This window comes from Lactuca virosa, chromosome 8, assembly GCF_052849685.1.
Source record: "Lactuca virosa cultivar CGN04683 chromosome 8, Lactuca_virosa_CGN04683_v6, whole genome shotgun sequence".
Taxonomy (NCBI): domain Eukaryota; kingdom Viridiplantae; phylum Streptophyta; class Magnoliopsida; order Asterales; family Asteraceae; genus Lactuca; species Lactuca virosa.
In genome coordinates, this window is record NC_136433.1 from 13,755,485 (window position 1) to 13,779,625 (window position 24,141).

Below are 24,141 nucleotides of genomic sequence, written 5' to 3' on the forward strand. Positions count from 1 at the left end.
TGTTACTATTATGGCCATGCTATTTCTAGTTTTGAAGTTATTGTTATTGTTACCAAAACTATTGAAGGTTCGGTCTTGATCCTATAAATTCTGACCTCACCGACTTTTGAAACACAAATGAGTAAGGTCCGGTTAACGGAAAGTGATTAATAAACCATGTTCTATATTCTTTTACCTACATGTTTTCTTAGAAAATATAAAACAGCGGCATAATTTTCTTATCTCGCCCTGGAAAACCATTGGACCGGCCCTGGTAATGGGGTAGTTGGATACGTGTTTGGTTTAGCAGATGGCCCCCCAACTAGCATCTATTAGTTAAGGTTTGTGGTTTACTAAATCATTGTTATTTTTTACACAAAATAGAACCTGAATGTATATTTTTTTTATTAACTTGTCACATTTTGATGGACGTTGAATGAAAATATCACATGGCTTATGTGACATCATTTCAAAATTTGTTGTGGTTTTTTGTTTACTAATTTTTTTAATTATGTGGACATTTAATTATTTTTGTGGATTTAATTACTTTATGTGGATATGTTTGTCGTTGTTACATATGGTATCACTTTAATGAAGTTTAAGTAGTTAACATATGACATTGTAAGATAATTTATATACAAAAAGTGATGACAACATGTAGATTGGTCTAGATTGATGCTTAAGCCGTTTGTGGAAAATGATATAACAAAAGTTTATAGATAGGTGGACGTGCAAAATGCATGTAAGCACATGAGGTTGTTGTGTTTTTTCTTGGTGTTTGCTTTCTGATATTTTTGCTCATCATCTTTGTGCTTGTCATGCTTGGAACTTGGTATCACAACATCGTGGTGTCTGTACAATGAATGGATGTTAGGTTTCTGTTATTAGTGTGGATGAAGAGTTAGATTTTGTTTTTACCTGTGTCATCTGTGTGTGATCGTTTTGCTGGTTCGGGCGGTTTCATGGGTGTCAGCGAGGTTGCACTTATTGTTCCACTTCTATCGATACGTCATGAAGGTGTTGCAGGTGTTTTTGGTGGTGAAACTGTTGTGTCTTGTGAGTGTTTCATGTCACCGAATGAGGTAATTGTGAAGCGTATGTTCTTTGCGGATGATAGTTTTGTGCATTGAATGTGTACATTTTTCATTGATCCTTTCAATTGTTGTAGTGGTCGTGGTACTGTTTCTGTATTTTCATTTAAATATTATTCGATTATTTGTTGGGAAGTAGCTTTCAGTAATGTGCATGCTGCTTCGTCTTAGATGAATATAGTCATTGTATTTGTTTCATCTGTCAGGATAGCAGAAATTTTGTACCCGTGAACAGGATAGTTATTTTGCAGACGGTGGTATTAGTAATTTTGAAAGAAAGTGTGACGGATGTGAAACTTACTGAACTTTTGGTTCATTAATAGAACCATCTAAGACACAAAACCATCTAAGACACAGAACCATCTGTTGCCTTTTCTATCTGTTGATTTACCGCATGTGGTACATGGAATGTGGTACCAAATATCTTTGAAAATAAAATCAGATAATGTGGCTTTGACGATGAAAAGTTTGTCCTTCAAAATGTTGAACATGTAAGTGAGTGGGTGTTAGTTTGAACGTGCATAATTAAAATAGGGTGTTATTTGTTTCCGCGAGTTGAGAATAGCCGAGTGTTTTCAACTGTTGTAGACTGATGGTGGTTGTAAATGCTCTACCAAGACGATTTGGATACTTGACTTCTAGATGAAATATCTTCACTGTTCTGAAAACTTTCTTGTTCATTCTAGCTGTCAGCCAGCTTCATCATTACCATACAAGCCTGTGGTGGACTACACCATACCTTTCTACAATTTAGAAGTAGTATCCAGGAAAGCACCCTGAACTCATAGGGTGAAGGCGATGAAGCTTTCAAAATTTTAGGGGCTCCTCTATACACGAGTTTTGAGTAGGTGGATTTGCCCTTCTATGTCGTTTTAGGTGAGTTCGGATTCAATCATTGACCGGAGATTGGGACAGAGTGGATGGAAACTAGCTGACTTCTTCCTGTTACTCATGCAGATCTGATTGAAGATATTGCATTAGAAATTGATACAAATTAACTTCCGAAGATTGAAAGATAGGTAATCCCAGTACGATACTAGTCTTGTTTCACTTCATCGAGTTAATGGCGGATAGCCCGCTAGGGACTGCTTGGCTTGTTAGCGAGAAAACGCATAAAAGAATGTCATTTCTCGATCGAGAAAATAGGCTCAAGTACATTAGTCCGTCGCTGCCATTTTGACTAGGTGGATTTTTCCTTCTAGTTGTCTTCTTTCTGCGGGATACCCTAGTTAGAGCAGTGAAACCTTTAAGGCAAGAGATGCGGTCAAGTCAGTTGCTAGAACTCCCAGATGCTAATAACTCACTAAAAGGGGTAGCCTTTCTTATCCCTTCTAGTTTAATCCTTTCCTTCCTATGTAACCAAGTCCTCCTATGAACCTATCCCCGCCTAAAGGATAGGATAAGATAGATTACAACTATAAAGTAAAGGTTGTCTTCGAGCAAGCTCTTAGCTTTCATCGTGAATGAGAAAGGAATTGAGGTTGATTCAACTCAAGCAGCTTGCACATGATTGTCTTGTGTAGTGTGTGATATTGATAAAAATCCACTAAAGGTATATTCCAGGAAAAAGAATCGTATGACAGCTGCCAATATGGGGCAATTGAATTCTATTTTTGGGAATTGGCTGAATCCACTAGGCCAAATCAATTAAATGGCAATTGGCTGGAGTTACCCAAATCAAGGGGTGGTTATCAAAGGAAGTGGGGAGCAATTACCATACGTAACCTTAGCAGCTACCATATTTAATATTAAGAATAGGGTATTATAAATAATAGGTTTACTTATCAGTTGATCATCACATATTTCTCATATTTATCTTTTCCTGTAATTGGAGACCTTGCCCCTCTCGAATCGGGCCATTTCTAATAAAAAGCTAGCCTACCTCTATTCTTATTAACCTTGTTCTTATCATTTGGTTCCGTTGCCGAGAAACAACATGGTGCAAACCTGGAATAGCGACAACAACCCACCCGATCCCATTGCCACTCAATTGGCTGCCATAGCAGCAAAGCTGGAGTCAATTGAAACAATGAAGGAAGATATAGCAGCCCTGAAAAAGAGGGAACAGTCCAGCTGGAGCAAGAACGACGAGGGGGAAAGCAGTTGGAGGGGTCGAATGCCACATAAACCCTACAACAAAATTGATTTCCCAACTTTTAGTAGCGGAGACCCACGTGGATGGCTGCTGAAAGCCGAAAAATACTTCAGGTACTATCAGATCCCGGATGAAGAAAAGGTGGAGATAGCTTCAATGCACTTAGAAGGAGATGCCTTGGACCTCTATTCATGGTTATCTGATGATCGTCCGATCACTTTCTGGGAAGAATTGGTCCAAGTGTTTACAAGAAATTTTGGCCCTGCTGAGTTTCAGAACCCTGATGAGTTCCTATGCAGCATTAAACAAACTGGTACAGTACAAGAGTATCGGCAGGAGTTCGCTTAAAGAACCTCTCGGGTTTCAAATTGGCCAGATCACTGTCTTTTAGGAGTATTCCTAAATGGCCTAAAAGATGAACTAAAATCAGATGTACGAATTCACAAACCCCGTACGGTATATAGTGCCATGAGCCTGGCTTTGGAATTCGAATCTAAACTCACCTGTCATCGATCTGGGAAAAATGTCTCGGGAACCCCAAATTCGAAACTCTCACAAGCAGATCCTAAACCGACCTCTTTTATCCCAGCCCAAACATCAAACCAATCAAGAAATGTTTCACGAATTTCCGAAAATGAGAAGCAAAATCGATTTCTAAAAGGGGAATGCTTTAGATGTGGCGAAAAATATGGACCGGGTCATCGTTGCAAAACCGGTACCCTCAAGGTTTTAGAAGCTGATGAAGCCGTTGAAGAATCTCCGACAACGGATCTAACTGATCTTGATTCTGACCAACAGGAGACTGCTGAAATTAGCTTACATGCTATTCTAGGAAAATCGCAACCTACCACAATGAAAATCCATGGTATGCTTCATTCTACAGAGGTTTTAATTTTAATAGATGGCGGATCTACACATAAGTTTATCTCAGATGTCTTGGTGAATGAACTTAATTTGGCGACTCAACCGGTAACGTCTTTTGGTGTTCAAATCGGTAACGGAGACCTAATTCGATGTGGTCAAATCTGCAAAAATCTTTCTGTACAGATTAATGACCTCAAGATCACTCAGGATTTTCATCCTTTCTCTCTTGGTGGAGCTGATCTAGTTTTGGGTGTTCAATGGTTAGCTACGTTAAATACGGTTCAATCTAACTGGAAGGAATTATTCATGACTTTTTCAATAGATGGAAAGCGATATAAGCTACAAGGCATTTCATCCGGCCCTCAGAAGTCATCCAGTTTCCAACACCTAGCCATTGAACCAGAAACTACCCCTTGTATACCCCTCCCATTGCAACTTGTTGTCAACCAATACACCACCATCTTTGAAGAGCCTCAACATCTACCCCCGATTCGATCACAAAACCATTCAATCCCACTTATGCCAAACTCCACTCCACCTAACATCCGTCCTTACCGTTATCCCTACACCCAAAAAAATGAGATAGAAAAACAAGTGGAACAGTTGATGGCCGCTGGTTTTATTCAACCAAGCACCAACCCTTTTTCAAGCCCTGTACTACTAGTGAAGAAGAAAGATAATTCTTGGCGGATGTGCATCGATTACCGAGCCCTCAACAAGATAACTATAGCCGACAAATATCCGATCCCTAATATTGACGAATTACTCGATGAGCTGCATGGTGCTACAGTGTTCTCAAAACTCGATTTGCGATCGGGTTATTATCAAATTAGAGTGGCAGCCCCGGATATCGAAAAAACAGCCTTTCGCACTCACTCGGGTCATTACGAATTCAAGGTCATGCCTTTTGGCCTAACTAATGCTCCTTCCACATTTCAGGCTATCATGAATGATTTATTTCGTCCATACTTGCGACGTTTCGTACTTGTGTTCTTTGATGATATTTTAGTTTATAGTCCAAGTATGGAACAACACAAATTCCATTTGGAACAGGCCTTAAAATTACTTCATGACAACCAATTTTTTGCCAAACTATCGAAATGTTGCTTTGGGCAAGAACAAGTGGTGTTCCTTGGGCATGTGATCAGCTCGAAAGGAGTTAGTGTGGAAGAAGAAAAGATATCAGCAGTTAAATCATGGCCCGTACCATCGACAGTCAAGGAAGTGAGAGGTTTTCTTGGGTTATCAGGGTACTACAGACGCTTTGTTCGTAATTATGGCGTCATAGCCCGTCCCCTCACTGCATTAACCAAGAAAGATGGATTTCTCTGGTCAGAAGAGACCCTTAAAGCCTTTAATGACTTAAAAAAGGCTTTGTTATCCACTCCAGTCCTTCGGTTACCCGATTTTTCAAAACCTTTTGTCATCGAATGTGATGCTTCATCGGATGGTGTGGGAGCAATATTATCACAACAAGACCATCCTGTGGCCTATTTCAGCAAGGGGTTCTCTCCACCTAACCGATTTAAATCGGCTTATGACAGAGAGTTGTTGGCATTGGTACTGGCGGTACAAAAATGGAGTCATTACCTGCTTGGTCATCATTTTTTAATCCGTACCGATCATTATACCATGAAATTTTTGTTAGAACAGCGAATTACCACAACTGAGCAGCAAAGGTTGCTACTTAAATTGATGCCTTATGATTTCTCGGTTATTCACAAAAGCAGGAAAAGAGAACAAGGGAGCTGATGCTCTATCTCGACGACCTCATTCAGGAGAATTGTTGACATTAATTGTGCCTTATTGTGTTGAGGTAGCTGAAATCAAAGCAGGGTATCAAACCGACCCATTTACAAGAGACTTGATTAGCAAACTACATGAAGATCCTTCATCAGTCACTGATTTTTCTCTTGCAAATCAGCTTTTGTTTTATCAAGGGCATTTGGTAATACCTGAAGTATCTTCCCTCAGACTAAAACTGTTACAGGAAGCACATGATACTCCACTTGGTGGCCATGGAGGTTTTTTAAAAACCTATAAACGATTGTGCTCTCGTTATTATTGGCTAAAGATGAAACAGGATGTAAGGGTTTTTGTGCAGCAATGTGTCATATGTCAACAACAGAAATACCAAACTCTGTCCCCCGCCGGTTTGCTTCAGCCCTTGCCCATTCCAAGCCAAGTTTGGGAGGATATTTCTATTGATTTTATCGTCGGTTTACCCCCATCAAGCCGTTTCGATACTATATTAGTCGTGGTGGATCGCCTAAGCAAATATGCTCACTTTCTCTGTTTATCTCACCCATTCACGGCTAAAGGGGTAGCAGCGATATTTTGCAAAGAGATTACCCGATTACATGGTTTTCCTCGCTCTATCGTCTCTGACCGAGACGTGGTTTTTCTTAGCAACTTTTGGCAAGAATTGTTCCGATTAAGTCAAACCAAACTGAAATTGAGCACAAGTTATCATCCTCAAACGGACGATCAAACGGAAGTCTTAAATCGTTGTTTAGAAGCTTATCTACGTTGCTTTGCTAGTGAACAACCAACCAAATGGAGTACTTTCATACCATGGGCTGAATATTCTTATAACACTGGTTACCATACATCCACTGGTACAACACCATTTACTGTTGTTTACGGCAGGGAACCTCCTTCTTTGTTTCCTTATGTTACAGGGGAAACCAAAAATGCAGAACTGGAACATCAATTACTTGATAGGGATGATATGTTGAAGCTCCTACGACAAAACCTCCAAAAGGCCCAAGACCGGATGAAAAACCAAGCAAATTTGAAGCGACCGGAACTCACGTTTCAGGTTGGTGATTATGCTTTCTTGAAGATTCAGCCCTACCGTCAAAAAAGTTTGGCCAAGCGCCGATACGAGAAGCTTTCTCCAAGGTTTTTTGGCCCATATCGTATTAAACGAACAGTAGGCCCAGTTGCTTATGAGCTGGAACTACCACCTGAAGCTAGAGTTCACCCAGTCTTTCACGTTTCGATGCTTAAACCGGCTCATGGCTCCTTTTCTTCAGTCCCAGCTGCACCTTTACCCATCACCAAAGACTGGGAAATTGACTGGCAACCAAGTTCTGTCATCACTCATCGTTGGGTTCGTGAAGCTGGCCACCCAAACTTAGAACTGTTGGTTTCTTGGTGTAACCGCCCCATCGAAGAGTCCACATGGGAAACTTGTGATTTGATAAAGGAGCAATTCCCAACTTTCCGCCTTGAGGACAAGGCGTTTTACCGGGAGGGAAGTAATGATAAAAATCCACTAAAGGTATATTCCAGGAAAAAGAATCGTATGACAGCTGCCAATATGGGGCAATTGAATTCTATTTTTGGGAATTGGCTGAATCCACTAGGCCAAATCAATTAAATGGCAATTGGCTGGAGTTACCCAAATCAAGGGGTGGTTATCAAAGGAAGTGGGGAGCAATTACCATACGTAACCTTAGCAGCTACCATATTTAATATTAAGAATAGGGTATTATAAATAATAGGTTTACTTATCAGTTGATCATCACATATTTCTCATATTTATCTTTTCCTGTAAGTGGAGACCTTGCCCCTCTCGAATCGGGCCATTTCTAATAAAATGCTAGCCTACCTCTATTCTTATTAACCCTGTTCTTATCATTTGGTTCCGTTGCCGAGAAACAACATGGTGCAAACCCGGAATAGCGACAACAACCCACCCGATCCCATTGCCACTCAATTGGTTGCCATAGCAGCAAAGCTGGAGTCAATTGAAACAATGAAGGAAGATATAGCAGCCCTGAAAAAGAGGGAACGGTCCAGCTGGAGCAAGAACGACGAGGGGTAAAGCAGTTGGAGGGGTCGAATGCCACATAAACCCTACAACAAAATTGATTTCCCAACTTTTAGTAGCGGAGACCCACGTGGATGGCTGCTGAAAGCCGAAAGATACTTCAGGTACTATCAGATCCCGGATGAAGAAAAGGTGGAGATAGCTTCAATGCACTTAGAAGGAGATGCCTTGGACCTCTATTCATGGTTATCTGATGATCGTCCGATCACTTTCTGGGAAGAATTGGTCCAAGTGTTTACAAGAAATTTTGGCCCTGTTGAGTTTCAGAACCCTGATGAGTTCCTATGCAGCATTAAACAAACTGGTACAGTACAAGAGTATCGGCAGGAGTTCGCTTAAAGAACCTCTCGGGTTTCAAATTGGCCAGATCACTGTCTTTTAGGAGTATTCCTAAATGGCCTAAAAGATGAACTAAAATCAGATGTACGAATTCACAAACCCCGTACGGTATATAGTGCCATGAGCCTGGCTTTGGAATTCGAATCTAAACTCACCTGTCATCGATCTGGGAAAAATGTCTCGGGAACCCCAAATTCGAAACTCTCACAAGCAGATCCTAAACCGACCTCTTTTATCCCAGCCCAAACATCAAACCAATCAAGAAATGTTTCACGAATTTCCGAAAATGAGAAGCAAAATCGATTTCTAAAAGGGGAATGCTTTAGATGTGGCGAAAAATATGGATCGGGTCATCGTTGCAAAACCGGTACCCTCAAGGTTTTAGAAGCTGATGAAGCCGTTGAAGAATCTCCGACAACGGATCTAACTGATCTTGATTCTGACCAACAGGAGACTGCTGAAATTAGCTTACATGCTATTCTACGAAAATCTCAACCTACCACAATGAAAATCCATGGTATGCTTCATTCTACAGAGGTTTTAATTTTAATAGATGGCGGATCTACACACAATTTTATCTCAGATGTCTTGGTGAATGAACTTAATTTGGCGACTCAACCGGTAACGTCTTTTGGTGTTCAAATCGGTAACGGAGACCTAATTCGATGTGGTCAAATCTGCAAAAATCTTTATGTACAGATTAATGACCTCAAGATCACTCAGGATTTTCATCCTTTCTCTCTTGGTGGAGCTGATCTAGTTTTGGGTGTTCAATGGTTAGCTACGTTAAATACGGTTCAATCTAACTGGAAGGAATTATTCATGACTTTTTCAATAGATGGAAAGCGATATAAGCTACAAGGCATTTCATCCGGACCTCAAAAGTCATCCAGTTTCCAACACCTAGCCATTGAACCAGAAACTACCCCTTGTATACCCCTCCCATTGCAACCTGTTGTCAACCAATACACCACCATCTTTGAAGAGCCTCAACATCTACCCCCGATTCGATCACAAAACCATTCAATCCCACTTATGCCAAACTCCACTCCACCTAACATCCGTCCTTACCGTTATCCCTACTCCCAAAAAAATGAGATAGAAAAACAAGTGGAACAGTTGATGGCCGCTGGTTTTATTCAACCAAGCACCAACCCTTTTTCAAGCCCTGTACTACTAGTGAAGAAGAAAGATAATTCTTGGCGGATGTGCATCGATTACCGAGCCCTCAACAAGATAACTATAGCCGACAAATATCCGATCCCTAATATTGACGAATTACTCGATGAGCTGCATGGTGCTACAGTGTTCTCAAAACTCGATTTGCGATCGGGTTATTATCAAATTAGAGTGGCAGCCCCGGATATCGAAAAAACAGCCTTTCGCACTCACTCGGGTCATTACGAATTCAAGGTCATGCCTTTTGGCCTAACTAATGCTCCTTCCACATTTCAGGCTATCATGAATGATTTATTCCGTCCATACTTGCGACGTTTCGTACTTGTGTTCTTTGATGATATTTTAGTTTATAGTCCAAGTATGGAACAACACAAATTCCATTTGGAACAGGCCTTAAAATTACTTCATGACAACCAATTTTTTGCCAAACTATCGAAATGTTGCTTTGGGCAAGAACAGGTGGTGTTCCTTGGGCATGTGATCAGCTCGAAAGGAGTTAGTGTGGAAGAAGAAAAGATATCAGCAGTTAAATCATGGCCCGTACCATCGACAGTCAAGGAAGTGAGAGGTTTTCTTGGGTTATCAGGGTACTACAGACGCTTTGTTCGTAATTATGGCGTCATAGCCCGTCCCCTCACTGCATTAACCAAGAAAGATGGATTTCTCTGGTCAGAAGAGGCCCTTAAAGCCTTTAATGACTTAAAAAAGGCTTTGTTATCCACTCCAGTCCTTCGGTTACCCTATTTTTCAAAACCTTTTGTCATCGAATGTGATGCTTCATCGGATGGTGTGGGAGCAATATTATCACAGCAAGACCATCCTGTGGCCTATTTCAGCAAGGGGTTCTCTCCATCTAACCGATTTAAATCGGCTTATGACAGAGAGTTGTTGGCATTGGTACTGGCGGTACAAAAATGGAGTCATTACCTGCTTGGTCATCATTTTTTAATCCGTACCGATCATTATACCCTGAAATTTTTGTTAGAACAGCGAATTACCACAACTGAGCAGCAAAGGTTGCTACTTAAATTGATGCCTTATGATTTCTCGGTTATTCACAAAGCAGGAAAAGAGAACAAGGGAGCTGATGCTCTATCTCGACGACCTCATTCAGGAGAATTGTTGACATTAATTGTGCCTTATTGTGTTGAGGTAGCTGAAATCAAAGCAGGGTATCAAACCGACCCATTTACAAGAGACTTGATTAGCAAACTACATGAAGATCCTTCATCAGTCACTGATTTTTCTCTTGCAAATCAGCTTTTGTTTTATCAAGGGCGTTTGGTAATACCTGAAGTATCTTTCCTCAGACTAAAACTGTTACAGGAAGCACATGATACTCCACTTGGTGGCCATGGAGGTTTTTTAAAAACCTATAAACGATTGTGCTCTCGTTATTATTGGCTAAAGATGAAACAGGGTGTAAGGGTTTTTGTGCAGCAATGTGTCATATGTCAACAACAGAAATACCAAACTCTGTCCCCCGCCGGTTTGCTTCAGCCCTTGCCCATTCCAAGCCAAGTTTGGGAGGATATTTCTATTGATTTTATCGTCGGTTTACCCCCATCAAGCCGTTTCGATACTATCTTAGTCGTGGTGGATCGCCTAAGCAAATATGCTCACTTTCTCTGTTTATCTCACCCATTCACGGCTAAAGGGGTAGCAGCGATATTTTGCAAAGAGATTATCCGATTACATGGTTTTCATCGCTCTATCGTCTCTGACCGAGACGTGGTTTTTCTTAGCAACTTTTGGCAAGAATTGTTCCGATTAAGTCAAACCAAACTGAAATTGAGCACAAGTTATCATCCTCAAACGGACGATCAAACGGAAGTCTTAAATCGTTGTTTAGAAGCTTATCTACGTTGCTTTGCTAGTGAACAACCAACCAAATGGAGTACTTTCATACCATGGGCTGAATATTCTTATAACACTGGTTACCATACATCCACTGGTACAACACCATTTACTGTTGTTTACGGCAGGGAACCTCCTTCTTTGTTTCCTTATGTTACAGGGGAAACCAAAAATGCAGAACTGGAACATCAATTACTTGATAGGGATGATATGTTGAAGCTCCTACGACAAAACCTCCAAAAGGCCCAAGACCGAATGAAAAACCAAGCAAATTTGAAGCGACGGGAACTCACGTTTCACGTTGGTGATTATGCTTTCTTGAAGATTCAGCCCTACCGTCAAAAAAGTTTCGCCAAGCGCCGATACGAGAAGCTTTCTCCAAGGTTTTTTGGCCCATATCGTATTAAACGAACAGTAGGCCCAGTTGCTTATGAGCTGGAACTACCACCTGAAGCTAGAGTTCACCCAGTCTTTCACGTTTCGATGCTTAAACCGGCTCATGGCTCCTTTTCTTCAGTCCCAGCTGCACCTTTACCCATCACCAAAGACTGGAAAATTGACTGGCAACCAAGTTCTGTCATCACTCATCGTTGGGTTCGTGAAGCTGGCCACCCAAACTTAGAACTGTTGGTTTCTTGGTGTAACCGCCCCATCGAAGAGTCCACATGGGAAACTTATGATTTGATAAAGGAGCAATTCCCTACTTTCCGCCTTGAGGACAAGGCGTTTTACCGGGAGGGAAGTAATGATAAAAATCCATTAAAGGTATATTCCAGGAAAAAGAATCGTATGACAGCTGCCAATATGGGGCAATTGAATTCTATTTTTGGGAATTGGCTGAATCCACTAGGCCAAATCAATTAAATGGCAATTGGCTGGAGTTACCCAAATCAAGGGGTGGTTATCAAAGGAAGTGGGGAGCAATTACCATACGTAACCTTAGCAGCTACCATATTTAATATTAAGAATAGGGTATTATAAATAATAGGTTTACTTATCAGTTGATCATCACATATTTCTCATATTTATCTTTTCCTGTAATTGGAGACCTTGCCCCTCTCGAATCGGGCCATTTCTAATAAAAAGCTAGCCTACCTCTATTCTTATTAACCCTCTTATAGTACTTTCGGCCGATGTGGGATCATAACAGATATATTTCCTTTGTTAAGTGGAAGTGGGAACTATCTAAGATCTGTTATCCATCCCTTTCTTGGGCATAGTCAAAGACCTTGCAACTAAGGGCTTCAACCGATGCCTTCAAGCTTACCTAACTTGGTTCTAGTGTTATGACTGGCACTTTTGGATGGCATCTTCCTGATTAAACAAAATATGTAATGGTTTGTTTATATTAGAGGCAGTGAATACAAAGTGATTTAAATTTGTGACAAAATTTACATGTTTGTCTACAACAATGAACCATCTCTCATTTTTCCTGAAGCTGGATGTCCATCTCTGTATAACCCAAAGTTCGATCGGTTTTCCTAGTGAACCGAGATATAGCTTTGAAATTCTATCCACTTCTGACGACATGTTCCTGTAAATGAGAAAAGATGTAAAGTGAATACTGTACAATTTTAGTTGTTAAACATAAAAAAAATAGTTATGAAAGTTAATAGATTTGTGGATGGCATCTATCTTGAATATATTGTATGAACCTCACGTATATCAACCATCATCAATAAATCCCTATATACAATGTTTTTGGTGTTGTTCAAAGGCAATATGCCTTCTTGCTCTAACAGATTTTTTATCGAATCTGGTGACGGCGGCTCTCGATAAAGCAACATATAGTTGTTTGTGTGCAAAGACAGATTGCGAGAGGTATAATCCTACCTTTTTCAGAGACTGACCTTGGCTTTTATTTATGGTCATTGCATAGCAGACCTTAACAGGAAATTGTTTTCTACTAAAAGTGAAAGGTAAATCTGGACTATTGTGGACAAATCTTATTCTTGGAATGTATACTCGCTTCCCAACAGATGTATTTTTGGTAGTAAACTATGTGATGGTATTCCAGAAAATTGAAGTTTATTTAAATACTCTTGTGGGTACAAAGTATCTAGGTCTAACGTATCTCGACTCTGTGACTTTATAGAGTCATAACTATTGTATATTATCTCTTCACCAATTGCTTTTGATAGTATTAAGGTGTTCACCCTATCAGCGGTTCCATTTTTTGGACAGATGATGGCCCTTACAGATAATTCATCGGGTGATGGGTTGGCAATTATATCTGATCCGTATACAAAATCTATAAGGTTGTTCAACCCGTTGTCTGTTGAGTGGATGAGGATAGAATCAGGTATTTGTATGAGGCTCGTGGTATCCGGATCATTCATATCTGGCGATCCCATGTTACCGTTTCCATTATCAAGTAACCATGAAGGGAATTGTGATAAGCGACAGACATCAGTTTCTGAGTTAAATGAGTATGGCAAAAGCATATTGTCGTGTAACGTGACAACAATGAAGTGTGCCCACAGGTATGAACTGGGTAAAGTGAGTCTAATTATTTGTGATTTTCTGCTTTTGGGCTGGATGGGAAGCGTTTGACGGAAGTCGCCACCTAGCAGCATTGACATCCCTCCAAAAAGGTGGGCATCATCTTCTAATACATCTTTCAAAGACTTGTGTAGAAACTCAAAACAACGACGATCGCTCATTGGTGCCTCATCCTATATGATCGTGGTAGTCTTCTTAATGAGTTCTGCAAGTTGGGTTTTCTTTTTAATGTTGCAAGACATCTTATCGGTAAGATCAATAGGAATGACAAACAGAGAATGTGCGGTACGACCGGATGGTAGCAAAAGCGAAGCGATTCCTAAGGCTGCAACAGCTAGAACAATTTTTCCTCTGGATCTGAAATAGGAAAGGATAGTTGTCCATAGGAATGTTTTCCCTATACAAAGATTAGCAACTGTTTCTTCTGACATTTTACGTCAACAACATGTTGATAAATTTTCAATTGTTCTAGATTCAATTGTGATACCATGACTGTATGTTGGGAAAGAAGTAATTTCGTGTTGTAATTAGCTTCCTCAAGTAAAAGACGGTTTCTTAGCATGGAAAGAACAGATGGGCATGGCATGGGTAACTCAAAATCCGTTAGTGATTTTGATGGTGTTGATGCGAGTAGTATCCTTTGTATCTCCAGAAGCACCTGTTGTTGTTGCATCTACGGTACTTTTGGAAACCTGAGGTGTCAGAAGTGTATGCGTATGTTATGTCATCACCTATTTTTGACTTTGCAATCTCCCACAACAGAAGTGGGCTTCCTACTTCACAAAATAGAAGCAACTGGAAAAATAATGAACGTCGCTCGACCAAAGTTGCACAGGTGGCTACCTCATTGAAAGTTGTTAGCCACTCCTTGTCATCGCCAGTCAGCCCTAGAGCCTCACACGCATCTCGAAATGTCTGATGTGTTGTTCCACGAACGGTTCAGATATCACGGAAGGACTTACATCCCTTTTGATGACACAACAAAATTCGTAGATAAAACAATTCCCCAGCAGTTGGATGTACATACGCAAGGCGACCAATACCTGTGTTAATTGTGACCGTATTTTCTGTAATGAACCTATGAATCCATCCTTTACCGGTCTTGTCCCATCGATATTTGCTTGGATATTCAGTGTATGTGAGATGATCTACATGTTGATCTCGCTGGTTGTTCTGCATCCACTCTATCAGTGTTGTGAAACTAAAACCTGGAATGTCAATAACAGAACTCAACTGAGTGTTCTCTTTAAAAACAGTAGACTGCATCCCTTCCAGATGAACAACAAGAACTTGAACAGGTGGATGACGTTCGTGAATGGGAAAATTAAGGATTCTCCATGCTGCCTCATGTGGACATATGTAGCGACCATCAAGGAAGCTTTTGATCTCATCGACCACAACCGGTGGAACAGAAGAAGAAGAAGAAGAAGAAGAAGAAGAAGAAGAAGAAGAAGAAGAAGTTTCTGTTTCAGATCTTTGAAGAGAGAAACGTACACGCTCAACACCCTTCGATACGTATTTGAATAGATATTTAATCATCATATTCCACCCGCAATGTTAGACATTGTTGGGGTTGAAACACACTTTTATTCAGAACTAGAACAAAAGAGAAGAGCTTACACGCTCAATATTACAAGAAAAAGAAACAACCCTCTAATACTCACTCTAAGTATTACACACTACACTCTCTGTTTGTGGTGTCTTACAACTGAGGTTAGAGCCTCTATTTATACTTAAACAAGCCTACAATTACTACTGCTACCATTTATTGTGTTCATTATGTGAACATACGAAGTTGCCATTTGAGTTCTTATTGTCAACATAGATAGAGGTGCAACTACTGATGTCAGGTTCATACCAAGTCTGGTTTACACTCACATTCTCCCCCTTAAACCGAACTTGGCTAGAGATTCGTCACGCCGATCATGTTTCGCATTTCACTATGTTTCACGTATGCTAAAGCCTTTGTAAAGATGTCCGCCCGTTGATCCTTCGAGTTGATATATTCCACTATAATTTGCCCACGTTCAACACATTCTCGTATTAAGTGATAACGAATGTCAATGTGTTTGCTTCGACCATGAAACACAGGATTTTTCATCAATGCGATTGCTGACTTGTTATCGACATATAAGGTGATAGGCATAATATGATGTCCCGTGAGCTCCTTCACGAGATTAGCAAGCCAAATGGCTTGACATGTTGTTGTTGTAGCTGCCATGAACTCGGCTTCACACATGGACAAAGCAATAGTCTTTTGCTTTTGGGATTGCCAAGTTATCGCATTCCTTCCCAGATAGAAAATCATTCCACTTGTGCTCTTGCTATCAACAGGGTCACCTCCAAGATCACTATCGGTAAAACCAACCAAATCTTCAATTTCACGACCTCTTCCATAGTTGATTCCATAATCAACAGTTCCTTTTACGTATCGCAAGATGTGTTTCACAACTTGGAAATGCAAAGTGGTTGGTTCCTCCATGAAACGACTTGCAATTCCAACCGAAAATGACAGGTCTGGTCGAGTGTGAGTCAAGTACCTCAAACAACCTACCACTCGCCTATATTCAGTTGGATCAACTTTTTCACCATCTTCATCCTTCTTAACCTTCAACTTAGGTTCCATTGGTGACGTTGTCGGATTGCAATCCAGCAACCCAAATTGCTCTAAAATCTTCTTTGCATAAGCCGTTTGTCGCAAAGATATTCCCCACTTCTTTTGCGAAACTTCGATTCCAAGGTAGTAAGAAAGTAATCCCAAGTCACTCATTTCGAATTCTTTCTTCATTTGTTCTTTGAATTCGACAACATCATTAGTGTTTGACCCGGTAATGATCAAGTCATCAACATAGACACCAACAATAAGAATTTTGTCTTTTGAGTTCCTTTCGTAAACAGCTGGGTCTTGTGAACTTTTTGTAAAACCAAGCCTTTTTAAGCTTTTATCCAAACGAATGTTCCAAGCTCGAGGAGCTTGTCGTAGACCATAAAGAGCTTTATAAAGCTTGAACACCTTGTGACTGTTTGCTTTATCAACATATCCTTCTGGTTGGGTGACATAAACCTCCTCTTTAAGATCTCCATTGAGAAAAGCCGATTTGACATCGAGATGGTGGAGAACCCACCCATGTTGAGCTGCTAAGGCAAGAATGAGCCTTACGGTGTCAAGTCGTGCTACCGGTGCAAAAACTTCATCAAAGTCGACTCCTTCCTTTTGTACAAATCCTTTTGCTACAAGTCAAGCTTTATGCTTCACCACTTTTCCCAAGTTGTCTTTCTTCACTTTAAACACCCATTTCAAACCGATTGCTTTGTGTCCGGATGGCAAATCGGTAAGTTGCCATGTCTTGTTCTTCTCGATTGCATCCAACTCTGTTTGCATAGCCTCCTGCCATGCCTTAGAGGTTACCGCCTCTTTAAAATTCAAGGGTTGATCCGCTGCAATCATCAACAATTCTCCGGGTTCAAGGAACACATTTTCGGTTTCAGAATAAATATCGGTTAACGGACGCAATCCCCTTGGCCCAATCTCACTAGAAGGGCTTTCCATATGGGGCGAGGTTGAAGAAAACGGGGCTGAGACAGGAGTATGTGGAGTTGGTTCAGGCTCGTCAAATTCAGCATATGGTTGTCCAACTTGGATAGCATCGATTCCTGGACTGTTTGGTTGTTCCAGATTGATTTCGGGGTCATTTTGAGGTGTTTCGAGGTGTATTTGGGGTTGTGGTTCAATTATGTTAAAGGTCTTAGGAGTCGCCATCTCTTCTTCTTTGTTTTTGTACCAATTCCATTCTTCTTTTTCGACAAAAACAACATCGCGACTAACTCGCAACTTTCGGTCTTGCGGATCAAACAAACGGTTGCCTTTAGTTCCATCTTCCACACCTAAATACACCATCTTCTTACTTCGATCATCAAGCTTCTTCAAGTGACCACCTACAAGTTTAGCAAAAGCAACACAACCAAAAACTTTTAGATGTTCAAGGTTGGGCTTTTTGCCAAACCACGTTTCATAAGGCGTCTTGTCGGGAAGTACTTTTGTTGGCAGGCGGTTGAGAAGATAAACTGCATGTCTAACCGCTTCTCCCCAAAACTCTCCCGGAACATTTCTACCTTTGAGCAGACTTCTTGCCATGTCCATAATGGTCCGATTTCACCTTTCTACAACTCCGTTCTGTTGAGGCGAATATGGTGTCGTAAGATGCCTTTGAATACCATTTTCTTCACAAAATAATGAGAATTCTTTTGAAGTGAACTCTCACCCTCGGTCCGTTCGAAGTGTCTTTATTTTATAACCCGAATTCTTTTCAACCATCAACTTGAACCGTTTGAAAGCGCTCAAGGCTTGAGACTTCTCCGATAGCATGTAAACCCACATCCACCGGCTAAAATCGTTTACTAAAAGGAGAAAATATTTACTCCCTCCAACAGACGTAGGTGTGATCGGACCACATAAGTCCGCATGAACAAGTTGTAGAGGTTTTTGAGCCCGAAAAACTGCATGATCCGGGAAAGGAATTCGGGTTTGTTTGGAAAGAACGCACCCTTCACATACTTGGTTTGGGTGCTCAATCTTTGGGACTCCGATTGCCATATTCTTTTCGGACAACTTCTTTAAGGCGAGAAAGTTAACATGACCGAGTCTAGAATGCCATATCCAAGCTGGTTCGTCTTTTGTTGCTAAAAGACAAGTCGGTCTACCGGTCCTTAAAGGAGTTTTATATAACCGGTTTGGGGATCGTTCAACTCTCAAAAGTAGAGTTTTGTTTCTGTTAAACAATGTCAGATCCGACCCATCCATTATGACCCGACTCCCTTCCTCCGTCATTTGTCTAAGACTAATAATATTGTTTTTTAGACTTGGAATGAAATATACCTCATTAAGGAGTCTTTGGTCGCCATTTTTGCTATCGAATAAAATCGACCCTTTTCCCAAAATAGCGACGGTCGAACCATCCCCAAATTTCACATGGCCCGTAACGTGCTCATCTAGTTCGCGAAACTTTGAGCGGTCTCCAGTCATGTGATTGCTAGCACCGTTGTCGAGATACCATACCTCAGACTCGACTCGACTTTCTCCCGATGCAAGAAGATTAACACAAATCTTCTCTCTTAGAGACACTTTTTTGTGTGCATATTCTTGTGAGGTTGCCATCATTAAAATAGGCTCTTCTTCGTTGGCTTGAGTGAGGTTTGCCTCCTCACCTCGATTCTTGTTTGGACACTCCGAAGCATAATGACCAAATTGTTCACAAGTAAAGCATTTGATTTTACTTTTATCCTTTCGAGAAGGATTATGGTCATTTCGATTTGTATTGTACTCGCGACCACCTCCTTGGCCACGTCCACGACCTCGGCCTCGTCCCCGGCCTCGGTTACCATGTCCTCCTCGTCCTCTTGAAGTGTTTGACGAGTTTCTCTCGCCAGTTTGCTTCGAACGAGATGCCCACTCGGCATGTGTAAGCAATAGAGAAGGTCCTTCTTCTTTTTCTCCATAGCTTCGAAGTCTCTCTTCATGGGTCTTAAGACGACCCACAACTTCTTCCACCGTCATATTCTTCAAATCTCCGAATTGCTCGATCGATGTTACGATTTGTATAAATCGTATCGGTACGGCTCGCAAAAACTTCTTCACAACCGTAATTTCTTTAATCTTTTCACCTAGAGATCGAATACCGGTTACGATAGTATTCAATCTCATGTAAAAATCATCTACCGATTCACTGTCTTTCATCCGGATCACCTCGAAGTCACTTCTCAAGGTTTGAGCTTTAGCCTCCTTGACCCGATCGGCTCCCATGTGCATCATCTTGAGCGTTTCCCATGCTTCTTTAGCTGTGTCCTTCTCAGCTAACATCAGAAGTACGTCCTCTGGAATTGCTTGATAAATAGCCGCAAGAGCCATCCGATCTTTACGTTCGTCCGTTTCTGCATTTTTAATTACATCCCATACTCCTTGTGCTTGTAAATTCACTCGCATTTTTATGGCCCACACCGCGTAGTTCATCTTCGTGAGCATTGGATAGTGTAACGTAACGCTACCGTCTTTCCCGGTCCTTTGAAAACTTTCAACTCCGGCTTGAGAAGATGACGAGGTTGGTGTAGTCATTCTTGGCATATACTTGGGCATACAAGAGTAAGAATATATATATATATATATATATATATATATTTTGAAGTATGGGGACCAATATGAACTTTTCAGAAGTTCAGGGGGCAAACAGAACTTTTACAGAAGTAAAACATGGGCTAAATTGAAAGTTTTCTGAAAAACGGGACCAAAATTGCAATTTTTCTGAAAAACAGGGGCCAAATTGCACTTTTCGGAAGAACAGGGGCTAAACTGCAATTTCCAGAACTTTGTCAGCTGCTGATGTCACTGCTACAGTGTCGTCTTCTCCGGCGAACCCTGGTTTTTCCGGCGACTTTTCCGGCAGATTTGACTAACTTTGACCGGTGATTTGGAGGCCTTCCGATGGTCAAAAAATTAAAAAAAATATATTTTCGGAATCCTCAGAACGAGACCTTTCCAACAGTATACTCCGAAATTGTTTTTGAGACAAAAAAATTTCGACCAAAAAACAAAGAATGCTTCCCCCGGAGCTTAACCAATCTCTGATACCACTTGTTGGGGTTGAAACACACTTTTATTCAGAACTAGAACAAAAGAGAAGAGCTTACACGCTCAATATTACAAGAAAAAGAAACAACCCTCTAATACTCACTCTAAGTATTACACACTACACTCTCTGTTTGTGGTGTCTTACAACTGAGGTTAGAGCCTCTATTTATACTTAAACAAGCCTACAATTACTACTGCTACCATTTATTGTGTTCATTATGTGAACATACAAAGTTGCCATTTGAGTTCTTATTGTCAACATAGATAGAGGTGCAGCTACTGATGTCAGGTTCACACCAAGTCTGGTTTACACTCACAGACATTGATGTGAGCATCAAAATGACTGCATGACCGTTTATTGTACGGTACCACATAACCATTCTCGTCAATACTTGTGAACGAACTGAATGGTTTTGGAAACCGTTTTTTACACTGGTCGTCTTGCATGCATGGAGCACGAGTATTAAACAAACCGCATGGACCATGTAACATGCACATTGTAACTATCCTATACAGCACAGGCTCCAGTTTGGGATCGGGCAACTCTACAGTTATGTAATTATCTACATCCCTACTTTCGTGAATCTTAAAAGTTGGTGCAACCCAAAGCAAAGTGTGGCAATGTGGTAGGCCTCTCTTTTGAAATTCGATAGTGTACATATATGCGCATGAAAAAAGGAGACACATACAATAAATAACGTGAAAATTACACAGATATAGATGTAACGAAATATGAACAGGGGAAGATAGTCACTTACAGCCGTCGACATCCCCAAAAGTTTTGTCCTCCTTAAGAAAGTTAATAAAAGTGTGTACCTTTATCTTGAACACCCTAGCAATAATATCTGGTCTATTATTAATGTCATGTTGACCAATGGAATCCATGTATCTTCTGAATTCAGGCCACCGGACATTACAGGTGAAGGTGATCAAATATTGTCGCTTGCCATGAACTCTACATATCACCAACGCATCCTGGTAATGTTTATACATGTACCTCGGTCCACCGACAAAGGATGAAGGAAGGAATACACGTTTACCGATGACACGGTTGTCCGTGTCCCCTTTAGATAACGCATCGTAAATACCAGTAATGTACTCACTACGCAAGTGTTGTCGGTGGTGTTCAAAGTAGTTAAGCATGGACTCCTACAGGTGTATGCGTAAACCAAATACTGATGAAAAAGACGTCGACTACGTATAATAAGGGAATATATATGACATCGTTCATGAATTTGATAACTATAGATAACTTACATATAGTTTGACAAATTCCTATCTCCCGAGTTAGAATCAGATCGTAGTTGTAGTATAGGACACCAACCATCCTCACCGTATGGAAATAAAAGTGGATATTGCGAAGGCATATAGCTTACGTGAAGCTTGCTTATCCGGTGAGCCAAACCTGATTTTGAAAATACAACAATATCAAAACCGGTCTCATTTACATCGTCACCAACAATAATACACCCAAAACTTCCCGGAACCGGTGGCCCATATCTTCTGTCGGAGACAGAACTAAATAATCTAACTCCATATGAATCCAAATTCATGGAATGATCCATCTCCTTCGATGTTCTAAAGGTACACATGTATTTATTATGTGTATTCAACATATGACTTAAGGATTCAACCACCTCGAAAGAAAGCACCATATCATCCTCACCACAGAATGAATGAAGCATGTTTGATATCTCATTCTCTGTATCCCACATATATATTTGCAGAAATTGTGGAGGCTTACCTACTTCTGGATGAAACGACCCAATCCAATGTGAAATCTAGCCCGAAACTTTAAAGACGTACGACTAGCGACTATTATTGATTGACTCATCGACCTGTGTAGCAAAGAAAGTCATCGCAAACATGGAGTTATACGCTCTCACATTACGCATAAAGTGATCATTCTGGAAATAATCCATAAGCAACCATGGTGGGGGAAGAGGGTATGTAAGAACAACAGAGCCCGATTTGCAGCACTTGGTATACCGCGGATGATCAGCACGAGATAAGTACAACACTCTTTCCTCAAACCAAATCAATGCCCCACAATAGTCACATACACAAGAACAATTTCTACAATCATAGTAAATAGGCAAAGAGGTTACATATAACAAAAAAAGATTTATGCGAGAACGACGGGTTCCCGATGAGGAAGACGAAGAAGCCCGTTTACGCTTATTAGGATACATGAGATGAAACAGAAAATAAAGACATAATTTGCAGAAAACAAACCTAAAGCCAAAATCGCATATGTAACAAAGAGGGTGAAACCTATGCAAGCAGACATTTGAAAATCAACTACAAACCACAATAAACATACCCAAATCGTAAACAGAAAACCAGTGACGATTTTGACTAGGTGCCCGGTGTGGCACCGGCAACACCTAGTTTCCGTGTATGTAGTGGAAATTTTTTCAAATTTTTTTTTACCTATTGTGTCACTACGTAAAAAAATTGGCAACTACGTAAAAAAAAATTGACACTCTATTGAATCAACCAAGCCCAAAAATATATTTATAACTTAGACTTATCAATTAGTAGTCCAAAAAGTCTATTAATTTTAGCCAAAAAAAAAAAACAATATAGCCCGATGACATTTGGATAGTTGCATCTTTTGATCCAATTGGGAGAATGGCCTAATGGGAGTCGGGAGACAATTAATCAATAATCGACAGGAGCAAAACGAAACAAACAAAAAAAACATCGAGCTATCGAACACATGGAGTCAAGAACGGATGCACACGCACGATGACTTCACTTACGACAGACACGACTCGACGACTTCGCTTGGTGCTTGATGCTTCCATTGCTAATTCCTTCTAATTTCTTGAGTGTCTTGTTGATTGAGTAGCAAAAATCGATTCCCATTTGTTCAATTCGACTCTAAGACCTAGCTAAGAATGAAACAAGTAAGTGTTTGAAATTTGAAATTTTACCAATTTGTTCGGGTTGAAATTGAAATTGCTATGTTTTTATCTTGAATTGGTGAAATTGCTATGTTTTTATTGATGTTATTGACTTACTGATTGATTTGGTGAAATAAAATTGCTATGTCTTATTGTCTTTATTAAAGTTCAATTTTGATTTGGTGTAATTTGTATGTTTTTATTGAAGCTATTGGATGATTTGGTGAAATTATTAGTTATTTAGCTTAATGTTGAATTGTAGGTTACCATTGGTGGTTTTCTTACCAAAAGACCAAGACCTAATCCTAATGAAAGTGGTGAAGGATCTTCCCAAACACCAATCACCAATCAATCAATTCCTTCAGTCTCTAATGCAATTCCACAAATACCATGCTCTAATGAAACTAATGATAATGTTTATTTGAAAGATCTTCCAAAGGACCCGACAGATAGGCCAAAGATTACAAGTTATGCCTCAAATATAATAGATGATGTAAGAAGACAATATTTGCTTCAAGGACCTTGTCAAATAAGGCTACCCAAGTTTCCAAAAAAGAAAATAGGTGATAGATTAAGAAGCTTCGTTCCTTCATGGTTTAACAATTTTTATTGGTTGGAATATAGTGTGAAAAAAAGCATATTGTTTATATTGTTATGTATGTAGACCTCATGGGACAAAAAGGAGGACGATAAGTTTGTTTCCCAAGGTTTTGATACTTGGAATAAAAAAATGCATTTCGGACTTATATGGGTAATGTTGATAGTTTTCACAACAAAGCAAGAGAAAAGTGTGACTTTTTATTGAGAGAAAAACAAGCTATTAATGTAGTCTTGAGGAGGCAAACCGAAGCGGAGGACCATAAATA

At 40.3% G+C, this 24,141-nt stretch overlaps 1 protein-coding gene across 1 annotated transcript; it reads right to left on the reverse strand.

The window, feature by feature from the left end:
- Positions 1 to 12,526: 12,526 nt before the first annotated feature.
- LOC145130101 (uncharacterized) lies at positions 12,527 to 13,905 on the reverse strand. Its single transcript, XM_079064954.1, has 3 exons — positions 13,283 to 13,905; positions 12,638 to 12,776; positions 12,527 to 12,556 (listed from the first exon to the last, which is right to left on the reverse strand). Exons 1-3 carry the CDS (start codon positions 13,903 to 13,905, stop codon positions 12,527 to 12,529), a joined length of 792 nt encoding a protein of 263 aa, XP_078921080.1.
- Positions 13,906 to 24,141: the final 10,236 nt, after the last annotated feature.